At 38.9% G+C, this 26,637-nt stretch overlaps 1 protein-coding gene across 1 annotated transcript in view; it reads right to left on the reverse strand.

The window, feature by feature from the left end:
• Positions 1 to 26,637, reverse strand: part of CDH23 (cadherin related 23) — a 782,513-nt gene that overhangs the window by 567,498 nt on the left and 188,378 nt on the right. Inside the window, exons 4-6 of the mRNA XM_018553073.1 lie at positions 9,002 to 9,144; positions 4,669 to 4,716; positions 587 to 679 (exon numbers count right to left, since the gene is read on the reverse strand). Coding sequence (XP_018408575.1) covers positions 587 to 679; positions 4,669 to 4,716; positions 9,002 to 9,144 — 284 coding nt within the window. The remainder of the gene's footprint in view (positions 1 to 586; positions 680 to 4,668; positions 4,717 to 9,001; positions 9,145 to 26,637) is intronic.

Raw genomic sequence — 26,637 nt, forward strand, 5'->3', positions numbered from 1 at the left:
ATCTATATATATATTCCCTATAAAAACAGCATGAGAGCCGTGTACACAATTTGAGATCAGTTCAAGGAAACCTGTATTGAGGACATTTTGACAACTGCCATTGCTGACCTTCTTCTGATAATACTAATTGCCCAGCTGTCATGGGCTTTAAAATTTTCTATGACACTAACAGACAACAAGTCTGCAGATCAATAAAGTCAGTCAAGTCAAGGCTACTAATTTGCATAGTTATTCCAGGTCAGCGAGTCAGAAAGTATTGAAGCTTGACTGCCACAGTTCCAGTATTTTCAGAAGGGAAGGTTAACAATGGCAACCTGCATACTTCTAAGATACATGCTTTCAGTTTAAGATCAATTCATGTTTTGCTTTTCTTCCTCCAGATCAGTTAATCATAATGCATGGTACACACATCCATGTTTGCTAGTTACATCATAGCAATTTATTCAAGGTAGATGCTATACATCACTTTTCATTTGTTTGTTTGTTTTTTTATCAACTTTTAAATAATGACTTTATATAAAATATGATACTTGACTGGATCCAGAAACTGTGTCATTTATTAAACACAGAAAAAGTAAGAACATACCTCAGTAATGCGCACTGTGTACGGCTGTCCATGGAAGGTGGGGGCATTGTCATTGACATCACCAACTTGGATATTAGCTTTCATTTTTGTGACCTGAAGATTAATAAGACAAGACATCTCAGTGATTCAACCACAATTTACCACAATGTACTCAGATAAGTTGATGCAACATTTTATTACTTTAAGTGTACAGTATATCTAAATCCATCTTTGTTGTTTGTATGGTATACAATAGAGAAGGATTAAACCCCTGCCATTTTTCTTTTTCAGGCAATGTACCAATGGGGAAATGTCCCTTCATTTCCTCACCTAGAGACACAACAGGAAGTTAAAGGAAGTCTCCCAGGGTGAGGAGGCACCTCTAAATGTTTGGATTTACCCTCACTTTCTTTCTTGGTGACAATCTCCTCAAATGGGACACATACAACAGGTCTAAGCCTTCCCTATTCTATCTAAATAAATAAAAAAAATCTGACTAGTGCTATTCCTGTCAAGGTTATTTTTGTTTGCTGTCTGTCTACTATTGGAGAACTTACCCTTCATTTCTTTTCTTGTAAATGCAACGGGAAGAGAAAATGTCTCTAATGTGAGGAAAATGCCCTTTTAGACAGTTGCCACAAGAACCAGTGCCCATATTGAAAGATCTCCCCTTTATTGTTGTACCGGTGTCAACTGAAAATGTTGGCATTTTCTATAACTTCAGTCCTAATGATAGTGGTCACCAGGAAAAAATAGAAAGGATGAATCTCCTCAGTGGGAACACAGACATTTTGAACTAGCAATATGTACAGTGGTTTCTGAACCACAAAACAATGGTGAAGATAGAGACACAGCAATGCATGTAGACTGTCCATGTATTATGCAATTTAATGATTTTATCCAAGAACAGATATGCTCATGAAAATCTAATATGCAAATAGTAACTTCAGTTTCCAAAGTTATGGTAATTTCCACACAAAAACTATTAGACTGTTGGGACATCCTAAAGCAGTCCATAAGTGGAGTGGGCAACATGGCAACAAAGGATATCAAGGGAAAACAACAGAAAAACTGGGAACTTATTTCAGTTTAAAAACACCCAACACCAGAAGTTGGCATCAGATGTGGCCTAAATATTCACCTGGCAAAATTGTAAAATGAGAACATGCAAACTGGGAAAAGTTGCTTGATGCTGAAAGGACAAAGAAGCATTCACAGATCTAATAGCGTGCACCTTGAGGAAAGGGTAGAAGTCAATCCTTAAGACCATAAATTTGGATGATGTTCTGTCATAGTTGCCAAGAGATGGTAGAGTGAGAAGTCGGTGTACTCTTACAGGGTCCATTTGGGATTATAAAGCAAATCAGTCCTCTGATGAAAAGGGGCTGGGAGACTCTTACAGCTCAAAATATGTCCAGAAAATGGAGAGAATTTTCCTTTTGGTGAACTGAAATCAGATATTGCGAGGGAAAACAATACCTTGGTTTAGGTGAAAGGAAGAACTACCTTAGGTAAGTAGAAAGTCCTGGGCCTCAACACGAGCTTGTCCCTGAGCCAAACTAAAAGAAGGTTTTGCAGCTAAGGCCACCAGTTCAGAAGCTTGATTTGCACAGGTGTTAGCTACAAGAAACACCACTTTGTGGGTGAGAGACAAGAACTGAAATGTCTCTAAGGGGTTCAAATGGCAATCTGTGAAGGACAGAGCGGGCCAGATTCAGATCCCATGGAGTCCCAGAGGAACAGCTGGGGGAGCTTCCTGTACAAATGTCTAAATTAAAAAAGAAAGGCCAAAGTTCTCTAAAACAAGATAGACAAGGTGGAAACCTGTGTAAAAAAGTACTAAGAGTCAAACACTAAACCAAACCCAGCTGTAGAAATGAGAGGGTTTATCCCACAGATAAACTTCTATGGGGGAACTTACAGAAGTAGTAGTCCTAAAGTAGTATCATAGGAATCACAGATTCAGAGATGCCTCATCTCACAAACTCTGATCTTCAACAGCCATAGCTTTAAAGAAGAACTCCAGGAAATGTTTTTTATTAACCCTTGCACTGGGGCTACCCCCGCACTGCAAGGGTTAAGTGCTAATTTTTGTGTAGGTTAAAAAAGTAATAATCAGTCGAAGCTCCAAGCCAGCTTCTTCTTAGACCGGTCCTTCCTGTGTCTCTCCGCCTAAGTCTATGGTCTCATAAATCATCACGTTCTATGCAGTGTACAGGCATGAGGGCGCTGAAGAAGATTCCAATGCTGAAGTGGAGGAGGAGACAGGCTGGAGGGAGTGATGTGACAGCTGGCCAGCTTGGAGCTTTGGATGAGTATATATTTGTAATTTTTGTCCTTAGATACAAATGAGCACTTAACGCTTTCAGGGCGTGGGTATCCCCACTGCAAGGGTTCAGAAAATGTTTTCATGGAGTTGTTTTTTAAAGAAAATAAAAAAAGGATGGCAATTAAGCAGAAAATCATGGAAGTGGAGATCTGTGGTCGGATCCAGTGCACTGTGATAAAATGTAGCATGTTGCATTTTATTGCAGCACAGTGCCCACTGCATTGTCGTGTGAATACAACACATAGAAAACAATTGTTTTCTATATGTCCTAACGGTGACCTGCATTGATCCGGTGTGGTACAGTGCAGGTCACCACTACATGTGCAAATGGGCCCTTAGTCATGGTTTAACAAGGTACAGTCACAATGAGGATGTAGTGTTTCTAAATTTTGCAATGAAGTCATCGAATGAAGGAAGGGGCAATTCCACTAAAAGAAGGATAGAGAAGATCGCCAGAACAAAGGAAAACAATTTCACTTTTTTCAGCGTAATAGAGGCAGACGTAAATCCATCCGAAAAATGTTTTCTTTAGAGATGGCAGAGAATTAATATCAGATAACAGATCCTTAGAGGGTTCCCCACTGAGCCAGCAAAGTCCTGTATGATTGTGTTGGATTTATCAGGGAAGGAGGGAAAAGGATGTTAGTGAGCAATGGTTCAGATGTGATCCATAAAGAATCCCCTACACACAAGATGCAAGTGAGCCTAAGTACTGCAGGTCATTCGCACATATAGAACGACTCTCTTTTTGCTAGTCAGAGATTAAACAATTCCACCTGCCTACCTCGGATTTTCCTAAAAGCCACATGAGATAATGAGGAAGCAGTTGACCTGCATGGTAACTCCACACCTCCAGCCTGTGACATCACAGTGCATTAGACGATACAGTCTTAGATTTTTATGTACACAGACAACATTTATTCATTTGGAGCTGACATCTGATTGGTCCATTGTTGGACATGGTTTCCTGCAGTCTTACCCTTTTTTTTTTTAAAACACATTTAATCCTGTGAGTTCATACACATGTCTAATTCTAATTTTAGTTGGTGTGCTATAAGGGGTAATGGCACCATTTATAGATATGTTCAGCACTGGTTTACACCGACTTTTAATTACAGTTCAAGTGTCAATGGTCCTATTAATAGGCCAAATAATGATGAGAACACAGCAGAGACTTTCAGGACACTGTGCCTCTATACAGCATTAGGCTGGCCCTGCCTACACAGCACAGCAAGTTACATTGATCAACCACTGATCCGTAGCGGGAAGATCCCCTTAATAGCGTGTTCGTGCTCCTGTGTGTTCACATGAGCCGCCATGCGTGCAAGTGCACTCCCCCACCTGTGATAAAATCCTTATAGGAAAGCTATACACCATTTACTAATTGATGGAGTTAAACTGGTCACATTGCTGGCAATAATTGCATATTACATTAGCAGCACTAAATTACTTTTCAATATATTTAGCTAAAGAAATTCAGGTGTTAAAAAAAAGAAAGACAAAAAATGTCTGCAATTCAGCCATTATCCAGATCACATTAACATATGAATTTACAGTGAAAGGACAGCTGAATAAAGTTCTAAGAAAGGACATTTCCTGCGCAACCTTCCATTTAATTGGTGATCTGTCTCCAGTGTCTTCCGACAGAGATCACTGTGAACAGATCCTTATAAATCAATCTTTTCTCCACTTCTACCAACACATATTTCTTTTTTCTTGTCCTGATTTACCATTCCTAAATTTTTAAGCGATCAAATGAAAAAGTCATACATACCCCCTCGGTGTCACTGACAGAAAATTCAACGGTAAACTCTGATTTAGTCTGCAATGAAAAGACAAAATAATATGATTAGAAAGAGTGTTTATCTTCTGACACCAGCAATTTGTTTTTTTTAGCTAAAAGCATAATGACATGCAAAATACTTCTGGGAGGGGGGAAAGGTGGAACGCAGTATAATTGCAGATGGGGCTCCAAAAAATGGCATTGTGTGATTATCATGTTTGAACAATCAGTGTTTTATGCCTTAAGAATGTTCTCTTATTGTATCAATATATAAAACATACAGTACATAAAAAGAATAGGCCAACACCACACAAAAAAGCTGACAGGTTATTATAAAAACTCTCCACAAAAAATTATCCACAAAAATGGAGTACTTGCCCTCATCAACCAATCAGATTGATTGTTGTTCTCCAGAAAAGGGAAGCAATGAAACTGATTGTTGTATAGACACTATCCATACTTTTATTTATTTTTTAATAAATAGGTCCAATCCATTTAGTAATTCACACACGAGTAAGATCTTTTATAACATTATATATAAACGCTTCTGAAAATGGACATACAATAAATAGACATCTCTAACTGTGTTTCATAGAGTATACAACACTTCTATTCTTTATAGATACAATAGAAAGATCATTTTATTGTTTGATCTTAAACTTTGTAGGATCTGCAACTGAAAATTGCTGCTGTCTGTAACTCACCTCACTCATTGTAAGTGACAGAAAATGTACCTTGCTGCATAGGTTGAAGAGACCAGTAATATTCTCCAAGGATTATGCAGTGCTGCAAATGTTTCTAACAGCTTGTGTATACAAGTCAATGGGAATTCAAAAGCAGGTCAACCAGTATAGAATGAGGTTAGAAACAGCTCCAAAGGATCCCAGAAGCATCTCAAACATTTTTTATGCAACTGAAAGTATGCTGCACACTTGGCCATCTACTCAAGCCCTACCATATATCATAAGTTTAGTTGCAGGTCAATAGGAAAAATTCAAAGTTTACACAAGTAATAGGGCCATTACAAATGCTGCCTCCAAGGGCGCCACAAGTGCTGGGCACCCAGGGCATGTTTTGCGGCGTACCCTGGGTCTTGAGGTAATGACCGCCTGACAGCTGTATTGATGCTGCAGTGCCCGTGGCATCCTCCTGTCTGACAGCAGCAGTCAAAAGCTGAGGGAAGCCCCCCCTTGACTCCGGTCACATGTTGCAGCTGAGGGGAGGAATTGCTGCTGTGGGTGAGATGGGGGAGATCAGTACTAGACAGGGAGGCTTCTCTGCTGGGTACCAACAAGTCTGAATTGATGGGAAAGAAGGGGGTTTGTACTCTAGGGATAGCTAGGGATCTTTAAAGAAGGGGTAGGTTGGAAGGAGGTGTTCTCCACTAAAGAGATCTGTGCAGAGGAAGTGGGCTGTGAGGGGGTGGTCAGTACTGTGACTGTACTGTACTAGGGCTGTGGGGAGAAATCTGTACACCTCATTATCCCAAGTTGATCTTTGAAGCTTCCTTTGTCACATTTGGCTGCTCATTAGACCATAAAGCGATACTAAAGGATTTAAAAATGTCCACACAAGTAATTGAGTGACGGGTCACTACAATGATGTGAAAAGAAAACTGTTCCCTTATTTCATTTGCACATGATTGGATAACTGAAGTGAATATTCACACAATATATTGTGTGTACATTCTCAACTCCTTCAGTAAATCAGCCTTAATGAGTCAGTGTCAGTGTCCAGTTAGCAGGAAGGTGACCCAGAAATCAGTAGAACTGGAAGCAGTAGGATCTTCTTGTGTGGGAAGTGTGTTATGGGTGTGCAAATTTGCTAGAAAATCTCTGCAACCAATGATGGAGATTTGCACTGCATGCAAACCTAATTAGTTAGTTACTTTTGATATATGTTGGCGTGCTGAATCACACAGTGGCTTAATAGAACTCCAGAAATGTCAAGTAGTGAAAGCCTTCTAGATGGAATTTCTGCTGCCAATGTGTTTTGTGCATCTGGCTACACTCCATAATGTAAAATAAATGTTCAACTCCGCTAAAATGACTGTACACATTTGAAGCAAAATGGTCCAGAATGGTATAAAAAGCTAGTGGTTAAGTCAACCTCACAGCACCTACACATAACAAAAAAATTAATTCACTAACCGATTACCTCTAGTGATGATAGAATAGCTTTCATATGAGCAGGTCCAATGATGGCTGTACGTAATGAAGCAGCTAATGGAGGCTACATTCATGTGCAGTTATCAAAGACTAAACAAAGGTTGCTCATCCGCTTCTAAAATGTAAATGCTCATCATTGTCATCAACTAATTTCCTGCCCTGAAGGAAGTTGCTGGGTGATTAAGAGAAGCCTCATCTCCGGTGTCGCTATCATACAACAGCAGCAACCTGCAGAGAGATTGCTAGAAATCCATCTCAGGCCCCCAGGCACTGCCTGCAGTTATCTCCAGCAATACCAGACACTGTCTGCTGGGCTTCTATGTATAAAAACACCATAAACCACTTGATCCCACACTGCCTTTCTAAACAGCATTTTTGTGTATTTGTGCATTCCCCTTAGCTTCCCCTGTGATAAAACTGAGCATGAATGTATTTTACATGCCTGTGAAAGGGTAAGCTACATTACAGTAAAAAGGGGTTCTGCTCCCCAAAAGACACAGATTATTTGCTTATAAATCTTATATATTAGATTTAATTAAAGGCTAAGTTTACCTTTTTGACCATGTTTGATTTTACATTTCATATTTATGTTGGAACATGAACAGATCACATCCATGTCATTTGGCAGGATCTATGAATGAAGAAACTACCATCAAAGTACCATCAGCCACTATTGGCAGAAGGACTTGTAATTCCCATTGGCACTGATGCACTGCGCTTGTAGTTCATTCATTATTCTTCCTCCCGTCCATGTTACTGAATGCCTTTACCTCAAAAGGAATAGTCTGCAGGAAACAGAGTATTGCACCCATGATTTACTGATTCCGGCTGCAATGCTTGTGTGCATTTTTCCCCCCTTTAACCCCTTCGTGACGGGAGACGTACACTGTACGTCCAGCCACAAAGGGACCAAATGACTTGTCACGTACACTGTACGTGACGAGTTATTTAAAAGCCATACAGAACTGATATTCCGTAGATGTTTATGACACTGTGCTCCCAAGCTCCACCCACCCTTACTGCCAGTTTTTCTATTTATTTTATGCAAAGCGCAGCTAGAAAAAAAAAGATCTTTATTTTTTTTTAAACAAGCTTAGATTAAGAAAACAGAGTGGTCTGTTGCTTGTTTCCTCACTTTGAAAACATGTTTTTCCCATGTTGTGACCCATGTAACTTTAGAAGAAAGCTATTTATTATCTGTGCATCCATAGAAAAAAAACCCAAACACAAATACCAATTGGAGCAGAGTCATTAGCACAAAATGTAAACAAAGCAGAAGCTGATTGTAGTATGTGCAGAGTGTAGGGGGTGCTCTGCGGTGTGCCAGCTCCTACTATAAGCCACCATGCCCTGTCATCAGATAAATGAGAAGCAGATTAAGGTGCTTCAAACATAAATTAGCAGCGGAATACTACAGAGCATCATTGGAGTGACAGCTCTATGAGGAGAATTTATCAAAACTGGAGCAGACAAAATCTGGAGCAGCAGCGCATGACAACCAATTAGCTTCTATATATATTTTATTTTCAAAGCTTAACTGAACAAACTGAAGAGAGAAGCTGAATAGTTTCCATAGACAATTGCTCTAGATTCTGTCTGCTCCAGTTTTGATAAATTCCTCTCTATGTCTTTCTGGGAATGCTGATGTCACATCCAAGATAGCAGCAGCCAGCAGCAGTCTTAGGTCTGTTCAATATTACAATATCATTAGTAATTACAGGGAGAACAAATGCAAGGTTTAGAGAAGGTGGTGATCATTTATCTTCCAATCATAGAATGCCTTGCATTCTTGGAGAAATATACAAGGCATTTTGTGAATGGGCAAGTAACAAAGAGAGATGGGCTCAAGTCATAGTGCCTGGAGTTATGTGTAAAAGCCAGCATGCTGCAAGGTAAGGTTTTTATTATTTGGAAGAGCCCTCCATAGTCCATACATAACATACATCAGTTTAGTGATTAAATACAAACACCCAATGTGGTGTGTAAATTATGTTTTTTCCTGGAGTTTGGCTTTAAGCCTGCCTAGATTATACCACATGCCAAGTATATCCATCTTTACAGTTATGCAAGACAGTCACAGCAGTTTCAGTGTTTTTACAATTCATTTTTATTTCCTCTAAGCTATAACTTATAAGTTTAATGTAGTAAAGCATTACCTCTCGATCCAATGGTTGCCTCAGCCAGACCACACCACTCTCACTCTGTACGGCGAAAAACTTTTGGGCTTCATCACCTACAATCCCAAACACCAGGGCAGTTCCGTCAGGGTCACGGGCAAGCAGCTGTGTTATTGATGAGCCTGCAAGAGAATGTTGTGGGACATTCATTTTCTGATCAAAGGTAGAATTAACAGCACATTCATACTTGCACATTGAAGATAAGTGTGGTTTAGTTTACTATTGCACGTGCATTTTACATGAATATTTAGATGTACTAGAGTACACTACTATTGTGACATTTAATATGCTATACGGGCATTTTAGGTGCACTTTACATGCCAGGCCATGCAGTGTGACAGAGGCTTGTTAAACACAAACTTAGTATCGAAACATGATTAGAAATCCTCTGGCAGTTAACAGTAAATATATATGTATGTCAGCTATATATTTAACTGGTTGCCTGCCTGGAGCAGGCAACAATGCTCCGGGGCAGGGGTAGGCAAACTCTGGACATCCACATGTGGTGAAACTACAAATCCCATCATGCATCTGCCTCTGGGAATCATACCTGTAGCTGTCAGAGTCTTGCAATGCCTCATGGGATTTGTAGTTGCACCACAGCTTGAGGGTCCGGGTTTGTCTACCCCTGCTCTAGAGCATATAGCATATAGTCTGGCTGTATTATAGGCATTTATCTGGATAATTCCAGGTGTCTGGCATTGACTGTACCGCCCTCCCCCCTTGGTGGAGTGTGACTCTGCTGTCTTTTGGGAGAGCCAATGGGTGACACTGCGAGTGTATGTACAGTTCAGCAGCCATTCACTGGATTTCCCTCAACCAGTGTTGCATGCTGGGATAGGGTACATATGCTGGAGGGCATTGCCATGTGCTCAGTTTAGTTCTGGACCAGCCATGTATTTGTTCAGGGCTGGGTGCTGTCCAGCCACCCCCCAGTCTAGGCTTGAGACCTAAGGGTGGGCAGATGCTGGAGTATGGGAAAAGTTTCCCTGGGCCTCAATTGTGGAGAAGGCCTGTGCTGTTGTCAGAGGAAGAAAACCAGGAAAGTGAATGGCTGCTGAAGGTACCCAGAACATAGAGGACCTCAGGAGCAAGTCTGGTGTCTCTCCTGCTGAGGATCTGTGCTCATCCCCTGCTCATCTGTTACTCAAATTCCTTTTCAAGGAGCTACAAGTGGATATACACAATGAGATGCAAAAAAGGGTCTGGTGAGTCTGGAGTCTATTACTGGAGTGAATATCATCTTTGTGGGCACTAGAAGAGGGCGGTTAAATGCTAATGGGGTAGCTGAAGACCAAATCCCCAAGACAACTAGTGATGACCCAAGTTATTCTGGCGGCTTCTTCAGGGGCCAGATAACTGCAAGTCACAAAATAATAGCTTCTGGTGTAATCAATTCTCGGGTTTCAGAAGTGAAAAGGTACATTCTAAATATTGCTGGCACGTCAAGTTCATATGCTAATGGATTGATTGTTCTGTGGCCATTGAAATGGGCAATACATCTTGGAGATAAATCCTTACCAGGGCAACATAGTTTAATATTAGTGGTAGAGAGAAAAACTTTGTTTCTAGTCTCAAAAAAATATTCCATCACTTTTCCTGCAAAAATATAGCCAAGATGGATCTTGCACTCTCTAAATGGTTTCCCATAATTGTGTTGACTCTTAGAGAGGGTCAAGAAACAATGAAGATACTGTTCCAATCTTTCATTTGTTCCTTTAGTTTGTCTGCTCATTTGGGGGATGATGGGCATATGAGTGAGAGTCAGTTAATGTTAAACTTTTTACCCAATCTCTTCCTAAACTTAGACATAAATTGGACCCCTTTATTATATAAAAAAACGTTGCTAGGAAAACAAGGTAATTGGGCAATTTCCTTAACAATCACTGACAATCATAGAAGTAGATGGGACATCTTTTAGAGATATAAAATGGGCCACTTTCTAACAGATTGACAAAAACAGTATTAAAGTTCTGAGCGTGGGAACTTACCGAAAGAAAATCTACAGGGATCATTCTCCAAGGATCATGGGGAATAGCGAGGGGATGCAGCAACCCCAAAGTGTTTGACTGAACCTGAATACTGTAAGCATGCACAGAGCAGGAACTCACATATTCTTTACAATCTTTTGCTATGCTGGGCCACCAGAAAAATCTTTATACTAACTTAGTTGTTCTGTGGATTTAAGAAATATCTGTAAGTGGGTGGTTATTAATTAATTGGAAATTCTCATTCAAGGAGGCTTTTGATTTACACAACTTTCACTTTTTGAAACAGGAGTTTTTTGGGTTTAGATTACTAAGACGTTTTTATGTGACCCACTGATTCTGACCGCATAAGAATATTCTGGATAGCATCTGTTTTGATGTTCTTAGAATTGGGTCTTTAAGCAAAATAAATATCAAAACAAAAGTTCACATACTCCTATGTTGTACTTCATTTCTGCTGTGTTTAGTTTATGAGGAAAAACAGTTTGATGCTCTCCCATCCCTTTCTATTGGCCTTCTTGTAAAGTCAAGAAAACTATTTAAAGTCTTGCTTCGGTTTGGATCACCATTTAGATAAGTTCCTCAAATCATTTTGTTACACAAACTCTGGTGTAACAATTTGTGATTCAAAAATTCCAAGACAAATTGTAGCTAATAGTAGTTCCATTGTAATGAGTTTCAGCACTTCATCTTCAGAATTCTGATATACAGGTGAAACTCGAATAATTAGAATATCATGCAAAAGTAATTGCAGTAAGTGCTGCAAAAGGGGCCCAAACCAAGTACTGAGTACATATGCATGCTTGTACTTTTCAGAGGTCCGATATTGTTCTATGTACAATCCTTGTTTTATTGATTGCATGTAATAATCTACTTTTTTGAGGTTGTGGATTTGGGGTTCTTGGGGTTTTCATGAGCTGTAAGCCATAATCATCACAATTATGACAAATCACGGCTTGAACTATCTTGCTTTGCATGTAATGAGTCTATCTCATATTAGAGTTTCACCTTTTAGGTTGCATTAGTGAAATAAATGAACTTTGCACGATATTCTAATTATTCGAGTTTCACCTGTATACTCGTCAACTGAACAGTGGCCTTGCTAGAGAGTGACATTCAGCAGTGACAACAGATTATAAACCAAAGAACTTCATGTCATAGCCCCAAAACGGGTGTCTGTATTTAACAGAATAGTGTTTTCCTGTCAAGCCAAAAGTGGCTTTAGAATTCAGGTAGTGACCTTGCGGCAGTGTAGCTTGACCTTGTAGAAAGAATCTTGTGAAATAACAACCCCACTTTAGGCTTTTCTATATAGAATGTACAATAGTCAGCTGTAATGGAGGACTCTAACATGACTCCAGTTGTTATATGTTTCTTGCATAAGTACCTCTAGATCATGTTTGGGTAGAAGCACAGCAAAGGAAGAGGTAGGAATGCGAGTACCTGAGGCTGCTAGAGTGTGAATGCTGAAGATGGCTGATGACCTTGCAGTCAACACCTTAAATGATTTTCCAAATGTACATAGCCTCCTTGCCACTCACAAAATGCCTCTCTAAGATTGCAGTTTTCTTGCATAAGGTTCCTAAAAGGGGAGGACCTCAATTCAGCCTCCATATTTACTTAATACTTTTAGGACCCACACTAGAAGTAAATGTGAGCTCTTCAGAGTAGCCTAAAATAGGTATCCAGTATTCCCCAGAGTATTTGTTACACAGTACTTTCGGGTTGCAGTCTTCAGATTTACTCCATTATTAACATTGTTACAATGTGGAAGGGTGAGTTAGGGAGCAAAATGGGACCTGGCACAGGTTCAGGCAAGTGGCGAGAATTCTGATAATCATAGTTAGGTCCTAGCCAAGTTGGTAACTGGAAAGTAAAGCAAAGTACAAATAATGAGAAAATACAGTGAACAAACCAAGATCCAGAGATGAGATGAGACCATTTCTAGGGACAGCAACAGCAATTAGGTACATCAGCATATAACACAAAAGAACAAGACTAAGCAAACACCAAATGTTGTTGGGTAAATGCTTGGGTTATACTTCAACGAGGTCTACGGGTACAAAAGTTTGGAAGTAATGAATAATCAGCAAGGGTCCCCACAGTCCACATATTTATGTGGGGTGGCATCAAGTTTAGCAGCAACCTGTACTAATAGGCTCACATGCTTGTGAATGGATGGGAACGTTTGCACACCCCTTTTTGCACACTGCAGGTAAGCCGGTGAAGCAAACCTGGCTATGTGCATGCAGCCAGGGTCAATTGATTATAGATAAAATTTTTGAAAAGCTTTATATAATATTTTAGCAATTTATTTAGCAAATTACTAGAATTTAGGTGTCCACTCCTTTCAATTGTAACAGAATGACAAAATGATAGCACTTCTTGCATATGAAGAAAGACCTGTTTGTAACTGCCCAGCCTAATTTACTGGGAACACAATTCCTGTCTCCTTGTTTTAGGCAAATTTATAGAAAGCAACTCCACAGAAAATGAGGATCTTGAGAATACAGCTGGAGAATGGCATTTAGCTGTCTGACAATCATTCTTCGTTTCAGAGAGCAAATCTTTGACCATTTTTCTAAATCCATGGCCCATTTGCAGAATGTCATAGTTACATCTGCTGGGCACAGATATAATGTTTGTTTGCAGCTGCAATAAGCAGAACAATTGGGATGATTCCATTTTCTGGGCCTATTTATTGTGTTACATGTTCCCACTCATCTATTAGGGCTTTAAATATTGAATCAGCTAAATTTCCTAGTTAAAACATCACCTCATCTTCTCAGTATGGTGGAAAACTCATTCATCAGATGTCTTCATCGCTGCATAATTATCGATAGCATATTAAATGTGCTAAAATAAACAAGCATGAATTTATGCAAATATAAGTAAATACTTTCTCAGATAAGCAACCTGCTGGGTGTAATCATTCTGTAAATATATCTTTACGCTCACTATAAGTTTCTGCACTTTTCACTATAAAAATAGAGTTTTGTCAAGCAGGGTAAACTCTGTGGTAAACATGCCTTCAACATGGAAGCAGGGTATGTGCTAAAAATCCTATACGATTATTTTAACTAAAAATATTTCACTTTTTCCACTTTGAAGCATTTCCTAAACACTGCATCATCTGTATACACATTTCTCCTGGATGGTTCACTTCACCCATGGTTCACTTTGGTTGTATGATAGGCATATACGTTTAATGATTTGTGTATATAAGCTACATGGCCTTTTACTTCAAACCTCAGAACAGATATACTGACATGCATCACTTACTGTAAGATTTGCAGATTTCGTTCTCAAAAGATATAGCAATACATTGAGAAGGAGCAAGAGTCACATAATCTGATTCAACACCCTTCTCTCCCCATCACGTTTTTGTCAGAACAGATGGGAGATGGACTGAGAGCAGATTAGACAGGAACAACGTATGTACGTAGAGGGGCTGGACCAAAATGTTAGAGTTGATGTCCTTTACAAAAAAATATTAAAATTACTTTGACTATCGCTGAAGTGACTGGAAGAAAGCTTCAAATTTAGGTTGGTACCAAAAATTATTGGAAACTTGGATAAGAACTTCCATGTTCTATATATGCTTTGGAGCAGCAACTAAATGATTCAAAACACTTGGGGCTTGAAAAAAAAAGCTGATCTTATTGTGTATGGATAAAAAGCCAACACATTTCCGGGGGTAACAAACATCTCCTTATTCGTGACTAGTATTTTGTAAATGCTTGTTTCTAAAGTAGCAAGCTGTAAGCTGGCCTTAAATACTCTGGTGAAAGTAATCTGAAGTCAGTCAGTATTAGCAAAGCCAATCTTTTTTTTTTCCAACTCCAACTATTTTAAATGGTTTTATTGGTGCTCCAAACCCCCATTACCATGAAAGCAGAATAGGACAAATCTGTTCTCTAAAATTACATTTTATGTCCTCCCAGATCTTGCCATACACAGACACTGGATAAGTGGAGCTTGCTGTGCTTGTGTTCATTTAGGACAGGCTTGGTATGGACAGTATAAAAAAATGTATCTGTGCTGTCCTACTGTGCTCTCCTCTTTCTCGATCTTTGCCAAATACGTGACACAAGTAAAGCATGCTAAATCTATGCATTTAGTATATATGAATTTTGGTGGGTGCTAGTCTCACTAAAATAGCAAGGTCCATATAATATCTCTTGTTTTTAGGAAACAGGTTGCTGTGCTTCTTTCTTTATTTAATAAAGAATGAGGCAGCAGACCACCGAGAGAACTACTGGGGCACAAGAGGCTGAGAAAACATTGGCAGTATCCCACTGGAAATTTCCACTTGTAACATGATTCTTATCCTTAATAGAAGTCACCAGCACTCAATGATACTGTATATGCAAGAAGTAAAGCACTTTTTATTCAATTGTCACATGTGTCAAACAGCCAACGTTTCGGGGCCACGCAGGGTCCCTTCTTTTGGGCGACATAGTGACTATGTCGCCCAGAAGAAGGGACCCTGTGTGACCCCGAAATGTTGGCTTTGCACATATCATCGAGTGCTGGTGACTTGTATTATGGACTGTATCCGACACGGCGCCATCCGTGTTGTCACTTCAAGCACCAACCTCTTACTCAAGATCTGTACGCTGCATGGAGTGCAGGTGATTTTGTATTAATGATTATTATCCTCACACATCCTGAATAAATTTGTGTCATAAGTGCTATTTTAGCATATATACACTTGAGAGTTGTTATTAACTCCTAAATGCCTATTGGTTAACTGCACTAACATTCTGATGTGACTTGCATGTGAGACTTCCCATAATGACCTCATACAAACGTACAAATTATTAAATGAAGGTCACAGGGTATGTGCAATAAGTAATCTCCCTGTACAACTATGGACAGTAATGTAAACAAGGATTTTGTTCCAGCTATGAAAGAATTGAGCATTGTGGATTTTACTCTACTTACGATACTTTTATGTCTTTAACACCAAGTTTATTACGTGGCCCTTTTTTTGTGGGGTAAAGCTGTTTAATAGACAGATTTGTCTGATTTTGATATTTTGGTATCCAGGGTGTAGATCCAATATGCTTCACATTGAAGCAAAAGCCTGTCTTGGTTGCCACCCCTGGGGTGTGCTTAAATCTGTTTTATTACCATACCCCGAAGCTCATGTGTTTGATGCCTGGAGTGGGCAAAATGGGCAGCGATGGGTTTGCTGGGGTCAGGTACTTAACCCTTTGCAACAAGGGAGATGGCCAACCTGACATCGCTGCAATGTTTCTGGAATCGCTGTTTGAATGGTCCAATCGTCTTATCCACAAAAGCAAGCCCACATCAACACAATCAGATAAACGCAGGACTCCATATTGCAATTTACATAGCCCGACACGATACTCTTTCCCACTGTGTGGGTGTGAGAATTGTTCCCCAAAAACGAGGGTGTTGCAGACGATAAAGTTGTGGCACTTGTAACACCCTGTCCTATGTGAGATCCTAACAGGTATTTTTAAATACTTAGACCGGGAGCCTGTCTGGACCAAATGGTTTCTGAGGGTCTTACTGCGATCATAGACCTAAAGAGGTAACATCTTAATCTGTGCTGTCAGATTTATATCCCCTGTAAGACATTAAGGTTTTTGATTGTTGATCTGCGGTCAAGGTATGATGCTTAATTGTACCTTTGTATGAATGGGACTCTATCACAAGGAAATCTATCCTTGTTCCCTAGTGTGGACATCTTTGCCGTGGCCTGCAAAAGCGCATGATCCAGCACTGCGATGGGATAACCTCTTTCCTTAAACTTAGCATACATCCCCTGGATTTGTCTGTGACATGTGTGCTGACTGGAACAAATAGGCATAACTCGCATGAAATGCAAAATGGGTAAGTTATCCAACAAATAATTATGGTGTGTGCTGTGGTAGTAAAAAATTGTGTTACGATCTGTAGGCTTGCTGAATAATTAAGTGTGTAGTCGGTCTCCTGTAATGGTTATCAGTACACCAAGGAAGGTGATGCATGTATCCAAAAATTCGGGATTGAACACTATTTCCCCAAAAAGTTAGGAAACTCCACAAAAGTGTCAAATGTGGACTTGTTGCCCTGCCAAATGATGAATATATCGTCAATGTAGCGAACCTAGAATTTGACATGTGTTATAAATGCATATGAGGGATATACTGTACATGTATTTCTTCTAGAAAACCCATGAACGAATTAGCAAACGATGGTGCCCATCGCTGTACCCCTGATTTGGAGAACAAACTGGTTTCCAGACAAAGAAATTATTCTCCAAAATAAACTGCAAACATGATAGGATGAACTCAGTAGGCATAATATCATGCCTATCACGTGCTAAGAAGTGTTTCACAGCCTCAGTGTCGGCTTCATTGAGGATCCAAGTATAAAGTGAAGAGATGTCCATGGTAGCCAAACACTAATCAGTTCCTACGGCCGCATATTGTGTCAATTTTTGTAAAAAAAAAATCACTAGTGTCTCTTAGATAAGCTAGCAGAGTCCTGACCAAAGGCTGTAATAGAGTCCATCACCTTTGCCATGGGCTGTATAACAGAGTTGGTTCCCCAAATAAAGGGTCAAAACGTCAGTGGATCAAAGCCCTTATGTACTTTGGGGAGACCATAAATAACTGGTATGCTGGGATGTTCATCCACTATATTTATTACTAAGCCAGCCATTGGTTGTGCCCATATTGACAAGGGTCTAGAGCTCACCAGATGCTCTCCGAGCAATGTCCTTAGTGGGCAATGCTAGCATGCCTCGTCTATAATCAGCATGGTTCATAACCACTACAGCGCCCCCCTTTATCAGCTGATTTGATAATGATATTTGTGTCCTGTTTGAGATCCTGTCAAGCAAAACAAGCAAAACTTGTTGAAACCAGCTTTACAGTAAGGTGCACATGGAAGGGCCTAATACAGTACAAACAGCAAAACGTTTTCCCAGCACAGTTGCCAGCCAGCAAAAGGTGATGTATCTATCACATCACTACAAAATATAATGTTGTGCAATTACCAAAACCTGTTGAGCAATATCATTGTAGACTATTTCTATAACATCTTCAGCGAGGTCAGTACATTGCTGTTTCATTACCAAAAGTGATTGCCATTGAGCTTCATTACAATGCAAATGTATTGTACAAGTACACTAATAATGCAAGTGAAGCTGAATCTTCCACAACACAATACGTGTGGTTCTGCATCAGGTCACAGTCACTTCATTTGTTTTCATTTCACATACACCTCTGCTTAGCTATCCCTCATTGAACAGTACATGATATTAGGCTGAGTCTTATAGTTGCTCTGTATAACATCCATTTTTTCCCCTTAAGGATTCAGACAGGTCGGTTAAGCGTACTGATTCCTCTAGATAATCTCCATTTATCTTGTCTCTGCTTTCATTCTCTCTTTCCATCAATGCCACAGTCTGTTCCTGGCTTGTGAACGGAGTTTGACCTCTAAGAGGTTTATTTTCCCTGATCCTTACCGTTCCTTTAACAATGCAAAGTTGTGCATCAGCGTGGCTGTGATCTCATAACCTGGCAGGACAAATGCAATTACCCTCAGAGTAGAAGCCTTGTCAGGAACCTGTGTCTGTCTTCCACATCTGACTTTTCTTCAGCTAGATTAAATCTGTCTAGGAGTAGCTTGAAAATGGCACATGACACTTTAGAAGATCTTGTTCTACAGCAACAGTTTACAAGCAGGATCCCCACACCTCAAACAAAATCTCTACCTTATGAAAATTTTAAAATGATTACAGATCAAGGGAAACACTTAACCAGTTTCTAAATAAATTGGGAATATTGTTGTTTTTTTTTTCTTTTTCTTTTTCTTTGTACTTTTCATACTTTCACTGTTTCATAGGCAATATGGGGTTAATTTACTAAAGGCAAATAGGCTGTTCATATTGCAAGGGGATTATCCCCTAGCTAAGTGAATGTGGTGATTAACTTTTCAAAAAGCACCCAAATCACGTGCAAGGAAAACAAAAAAACCAACAATATTTTTGCTTGCACATGATTGGATGATGGCAGAGCTTCACCTCATTCAGTAAGCTAAAGGAAAATGCCCTTGCAAAATAAAACAAAACCTTGCAGAGTGAACAGCCTATTTGCCTTTAGTAAATCGACCCCTATGTTTCTACATCTATGAATCAGTGAAGCTTTCAACATAATTATGAACTTCTCTTTCTAGGGTTTGCAGTGGGTGACCTATATCCAGGTGTGTGGAATCCCCAAAATCACATATACTTTTAGCTCTTATGACCATGTAGAGGTGCACAATGTATTCTTTTCATATTTAGATACTGTACTGTGCTGGCAGACATCCATTATCAGTGGTAAACTAGATGTACAGGACTCACTGTCCTAACAAAGGGTTAAACATTTCAAGGCTTGTGTGGTACATTGCATTTTAATGCACTTAAAACACCCTGTCTCTCATTTTGTCCCTATTCTTTACAGGGTCCTTATTCTAAGCAATAAAAGCTTCCTATATTGTCTCATGTGCAAACCTCCTCCAAAAAACAGCTAGAAAGGAAGGAAATATTTTTTTAAGTAACTTTCTAGGTATGCTGTGTGAACACAGACATGGGGGGGGCAATTTGACTACAATGTGAAAATATGAAAATACACATTAATGTGTGTCTACAGCCAAAACTTTGCAATTTAACCTCTCCCCAACACTAAAACTTAAGCAACCTTTAAAGGGAGCAGTTAACATTAAATTAGATATACAGCAAGAACGTTTCATTTTGGATAGGATAGGGAAGAAACCCCTATCTGTGTTCCCACTGGGTGACAATTGTCACCAGGACAGTACGAAATGGATATCTCTCACTTTGGAGAGATACCAGTTATACAAGAACCTGACAGGAGTATTAACTGGTTACATAGTTTTTTTTACTTTAGGCCCGCCCCCCCCTCCCCCCCCCCATTAAATACATATACTTTATTTAACCACGGGGGACATGTCCTCCTCTGGGTGACAAGAATACAAATAAATACATTATTTAACTGCATTATTTAACTGGTTAGGTCCTTTAATTTATTATCTACATATCTTATTTAAGATTTTTGGATAGCATCTTTTAAATAGAAATATTTCATTATATATAACTATGCATTTCATTATATATAACTATGCATTGTAAGTGCTTTCACCACTCTCTCAAGGATCTAACACCAGCTTGACATCAGTTATTTTGGTGGTGATATGCACTGTGGATGAGAGTAGAAAGTGTCTGGTGGGATGAGTTTATACAGGCACTGTAACAGTGTCCCTTTGCCCATTCAGGGCAAAGTGACAGTGTCCCTTTAAAGTAAATTTGTGGTAGGGAAAACGTTTTTCTCTTCCTTGTTCTCTGTGGACAATCAAATCAGGATTTCAAATCCCACATGAATCAATTTTATAAAGGGGCCCAAGTGCTCGTATTCTTTGCCATCCTAAATTCTGGGGCATTGGATATCAAGAAATAAACCTTCCCAGTAGTCACCACTTAGATAAAAAAAAGTGCATGCAGACACCTAGTAATGGGGCAGTAGTAGCAATTTCATGTATTTGAGATAGTTACCTGATCACATTAAGAAAATGTTACATTATGAAAATATAGATTGTGTTTTAATTCAGTTCCATATTAATCTCTTTATATAATATAAATATATGTGGCTATGAAATACATTAGGATGCTACTACCTAGTCTTTTGGAAGACAAACTTTTCAGACTATTATTAAAGGTTACTTGCACAGATATTATACTCTTAGGTGCCAAGAAAAAAATGATCCCAAAGATAAAGTAATCTTTTCTAGTTCACTCATTTCCTTTTAGAATTGCCTCTAACCATCATAATTATCTGCAATGATAATGACACAATTATTTGTATCCAAAAATTAATACAATACAGCACAGATGATGTCATAGTAATTTATCAAAAGATTTATGAGACTTGCATTTTTGCTCTAATGAGATTTATGCTAATGAACACTTCGGTAATGACAGCAAGGTACAAATTACATAACAGGATAGGAATTCCATGTTTTGTTACAGATTTCCACTTTACTACCAAGTGCTGAATCACGTTCCTGTGAACAGATAAAGTTCAGAAAGACCAAACATTTTATAAGTGATTTAAACTAAATTTCAAACTGGATACCAGCGGGCTAATATATCAACACATGCTTACTAAGAACTGAAGATATTTCCCCAGAGCCACCAACTTTATGAACAGGTTGAATCTGATTGGTGACTGAGAGCAAAATAACTCAAGTGCTTCGTAACAACATGTTGATACATTTGGCCTCGAGAGGATAGCCAAGAAGGAGCAGGACCTGCAGTACCACAGCCAGAGGATAACAACAGTAATCAAAATTGTCTGCAGTGTCTGTGCATGAGCCTGAGAACAGGACTAAATTCTTGCAATTATTTTCAACATGTGTATGGTAATTTTCATTAAAAGAAAATGTTACAGGGTTTACTTGTACAATGTTACAATGACTGTTGCAAAAATACATATTAATAATAAGTGCGCCTATAAGATTAATATATGGGTAAGAGAAAAGTTAAAAGAAAAAGAAGGAGGGGTGAGAGAGAGTCTAAAAAGTAGAAAAACAAAAACATAGAATTCACTGATGATATCATTGAATCCAGCGGTCCCCAGTTTTCTCAAGCTCTGGCAATCTGTTGTGTAAAATACTCAGCATTCTTTCGTATATATATCATAATCCATGAAAGTTTGCTTTTAGATAACATTGGATCAATTGTTGGTGATTTCCAGGATCTGGTGACTGATATTGCCACCACTAAGAAGATGTAGAATATCAGAGTTTTGGCATACCTGTTATTTGTTCATATATATTTGGGTATATTAAGGTTGGTAACAGAATAAATATGAACATATATTCTTTTCCAGAAGTGTCTAATAATGGGACACTGCATATAGCATATCCACATTGTATTAAATATTGTGAAGAGCTATTCAAATACAGTTTTGCTAATTTAGAAGGAACAAAGTACCACCTGGAGATGACTTGAAAGTTTGCTTCTATGAGAGACATAATAAGTATTTCCCTATGGGCTCATATAGACCATTTGTGACATCCTTCCACTTCTATGCAAATTCTTTATTTATACAAGTTTTACAGTACTTTTATAAAAGAACAATAACAAAGATACAGCCAATACACCAGTATGTGCAAGAAAGGGACAGCCATAAATACAAACACTATGATGGGGACTGAAAATGGCGCACTGAAATAAGAGACAAGGTATTTAATTAAAAAATATGTACTCCTTCAGGTCATTATTTAAATTTTTCGATTTTTTTACTTCTATGGTTTGTTCAATGTCCGAACCCCACTTTTCCATGTAGGGTAGTTTAGATGTAGTGATAGTAAATTGAGTGTATAGGAAGGAAATGCTACATTTATGTCCTGGTGATGTGAAGCACCAATGTTCAAAAGATGTTGTAGCAGAAATGGTTAATAAAATTACCTATTTTGTACAGACCTTTGTCTATCAACCATTAAAATGCAGTAACATGCATTCCAGGTGGGAATAATGGATTATTTAGGAGAGGAGTTAGTGGTGTATACTGAGACTGTAATGAAAAATAATTTACGTGTGGGTCCTCGGCATTCAATGAGTGAGATGATAATATTGGAGACATTATCACTGATCTTTGTTGAGGTGGGAGCCACATTAGAAAATCAATATTGAATAATTCACCTTTTAAGGACTCAATAAGAATTCAATCTGGTGTATAGTTATTGGCATAAAGACGATTGGGCTTGCTGCTCTGTAGTAATTTAGTAGAGTGCCGGGTGCCTGGAATGAGCAGCTTGGTCCTACTGTGTTCTTCACGTTTTTAGTTTTCCTAAAATTGATTGAAGGTTTGGAGGGTAAATGGGGGCCCAATCTGGGGTCTTTCTGCAAAATGTGCCAGTGATTGTTGACCGCCTTCTGGATTGTTTTGAAGCTGTTATTGAATGTAGTAATACATCTAATATCATTAGTATTATTGTTCCCATTCTGGACATCCCTCTTACTTTCTACCACTGATGTCGGATCTAAATACTTTGAGTAGGCTTCAGTGATGAGTTCCTCCGGGTAGTGTTTGTCTCTAAAATTTTTAAGGAGAAGTTGGCTAGATGTCGTATAGACAGTGTTTTCTGTGCAGTTCCTTTTTAGCCTACAAAATTGGCTCTTGGGAATATTATTTTTCCACCGGGTGTGGTGGCAGCTGTTGTAGTGGATATGGGAGTTCCCCCCCGTGTGGGTTTGCCATGGTTGCTGGTGACAATTTTTTGGTCGAGAATAAAGCTCCAGATCAAGAAACACCAGTCTCATGGTATTGACTTCATGTGTAAATGATAGGCCAAATGTATTGTTGTTACACTGTGACAAAAATTCAGAAACACTCTCGGGTGGACCGTCCCAGATTATTAGAATATCGTCGACGTATCTACCATAGTATATAAGCTTGTTGGCAAAGGGGTTGTGTGCCCAGATGTGGAGAGCTTCCCAATGGCCCATAGTTACAGTGAAGGGAACTCTTAAGGCATCAGCATACCAAAACATTTTGGACAATTTCATGCTCCCAACTTTGCAGGAACATTTTGGGGATGGCCCCTTCCTGTTCCAACATGACTGCGCACCAGTGCACAAATCAAGGTCATAAAGACATGGATGAGTGAGTTTGGAGTGGAGGAACTTGACTGGCCTGCACAGAGTCCTTACCTCTACCCGATAGAACACCTTAGAGCAGAGACTGCGAGCCAGGCCCTGCAAGCCAGGCCTCGTCCAATATCAGTGCATGACCTCACAAATGCGCTTCTGGAAGAATGGTCAAACATTCCCATAGACACACTCTGAAACCTTGTGGATGCCTTCCCAGAAGAGTGGGCCAACTCAATATTGAACCCTACGGATTAAGACTGGGATGCCATTAAAGTTCATGTATATGTAAAGGCAGGCATCCCAATACTGAATACTTACACTATATTTGGCAATATAGTGTAAGTATTCAAGGTGAGAATTTCCAGTGGCCTGTACTACAGTGTAAATAACAGGAAGTATGGGCTATAACAGTGTCTCTTAACTTCTCCATGCCTTTTTACTTTATTTTATTATTTACAATTTAGGATCCTAACCTATTTCAAAAGGTTTTTTTGCCCTTTGTGTCCCAGATAGAGACATTAGTCTGCTTTTCTGTTCAACTAAATGCAATGAGGTCAGCATGTAAAAACCCAAAATAATGTTTGACCCTGCTCTAGTCTATTTAAACATAAAGAAAAAATGTTTTGGCTGCAATTATTAATTAATGCAATTATAAATCTAAAATAAGTAATGCAATTAATTTTCTCACTTACCATAAAATATATTTCTTGAAGTCCATTGACATGCACAGGATTGTAGAATAGTCTATGACATGTGCTTATACTACTGCCTACAAGAGGTATAGACACTGGCAAAACACCATTAAGACAGCCCCCATAGAACCCCGCCTCCAGCCATTATCCCTCAGTTTTGTGAGCAAGCAGTAGATAAGGCAAAAAACACAGAGGCACATCATCCGTTTTCCTCAATACACTTTAACAAATAGATTTTACAGTAGGTACAGAAATAATATTTTTCATCCATTGGGGAGACACAGAATTGTACAATAGTGTATGATATGTGGGACATCATAAGCAGTCCAACTGAAGGCTGGCCAAAGCCACTAGGAAGAAAACCAATAGATGTGGAATTGTGTTAGCATCTAAGTCGGAAAGAACAGTTGATGAATAAAAATGCATCAGATATGGAAAAGGAAATGGTCAATGGGAATGTAAGGTCAACCTGGTATTACAGATTAGAACGGACAAAACTCCAAGAGTAAACCGCTACTTAAAAAAGCAAGGAGCCTCTATCAATAATATGGAGGACAAGCAAACATCCACATTAATGGAAATATAAGGTGGAACAATACTAAGCAAACAGGAAATTAGATTAAACCAGTTGCAATGTTAGTCAACAAAGAAAAATCATTGTTGTTAAGTCATAGGCCTACTGTACTACACCTTTAACTTCATGGAAAAGAAACTAGGGCATACAAGATATGTCCATGAAAATATTACCAACTATATATCAGGTATCTTAAACCATTGACATTAGTACAAGGGAGGCATGAGTAGATTTCTGTATTAACTTTGCACAGACCAACAGAATCAGAAGTGGACATCAATAATCTTGGGGCAGTATGTGAGGGCTGAGAATCACATTTCTGATCTGTAAAATACTCCAGACAGGATGACCCTATAGTAATAGGGGTCCCAGCATCTGTGTTGCAGGCGTCAATTCCTTCTGCTATAGTTAGGAGAGTATGGGCTGAGGTCACCTGACTGCCTGTAACAACACGATGCACTGCAATGCAGAGAAAATGCCATTAGCAGAGCACTGTGTATGAGGGTCATATTCTAGGAGAGCACCACAATCTTTAGTCCAGCAGGTTTTGGGAATAACCTGCAAAGCTGCTGCTGAGATCATAGCAGCTATCCAGATCTGCATTAAGAGAGCAGCTTAAGCAGCGTATTTAAGGTCTTTTTTAAAGATACTGAAAATTATTAGGCTAACCTAATGCTACACATGTGAATGCATGACATAATGGGTGTTAATACACTGTAACAGTTTACCTAGGTGTAAATGGGCCCTAAAGCACAGGTCTTTCAGAGAATAAATTAAAGCTTTGTGCAAAAGCATTCTTTCTTTGTAAAGGGGTTCTACATTTAATTGCCCCAAATGACCACAGTTGACCCTTCATGCTTAACATATGCTGTATGAAAAATGTAATACAAAAGAAAACAAACAATCAACAACTAACTGAACAGCATCTACATAAAATTAGGAACAATTAAAAAGTCAACTGATTTGCCAAGTGAAAATAATGTGTTATTTTAGACTTTTATGCATTAGCATAATATTGCAGTTACTGGGTAAACATTGAAATATGATTCAGTGAGGTTGTTTTTATTTTATGCTTTCATTATAATTCCTTAATGTAAAAGGATGATGCTATCGCCAGTATCACATTTTATTTCCTTGGTTATCTTTAGGGCCTGTGGGTGGGTGACTTGCATGGCAGTGGGGCCTAGGACATAGTGGGACCATTTTCATGGATGTCTACCCTATTAACAAGAACAGAAGAAAGGGTAAGCCTTTAGAGATTTCTTGATCAAAACTGCCAAGGTAAGACAATAGAATCTATATTAAAACACACATGACCAAACTTAATAAAATTGTACAAATTGATACTCTTCCTTGCACTATGTACAAAACTTTACCCACGGTTGCTAAGACAATACTTTATCTAATATAGGCTAATTAGAGAGTAACACCACCCAAACGGGATAACACAGTTTTCTGTGCTTGCTGATGAGTGGAATTACGTATGGGTTCCCTTTCTTGGGATTTTGAAGAAAGAAAGATGCCCACCAGAATTCCCACTTCCACCTTACTATCATGGCCAATACAAAAGGGAAATATGGTGTCATACTCCTGTGACAGATTTGTTTTTTATCAAATCAAATAAGCAAACAATTGGGGGATTATTTTGTGGGAGAGTGATAACTTTGTTATGGCCATGGAGCAGG

The sequence above is a fragment of the Nanorana parkeri genome, unplaced genomic scaffold, assembly GCF_000935625.1.
Source record: "Nanorana parkeri isolate BGI_ZX_2015 unplaced genomic scaffold, ASM93562v1 scaffold108, whole genome shotgun sequence".
Taxonomy (NCBI): Eukaryota; Metazoa; Chordata; class Amphibia; order Anura; family Dicroglossidae; genus Nanorana; species Nanorana parkeri.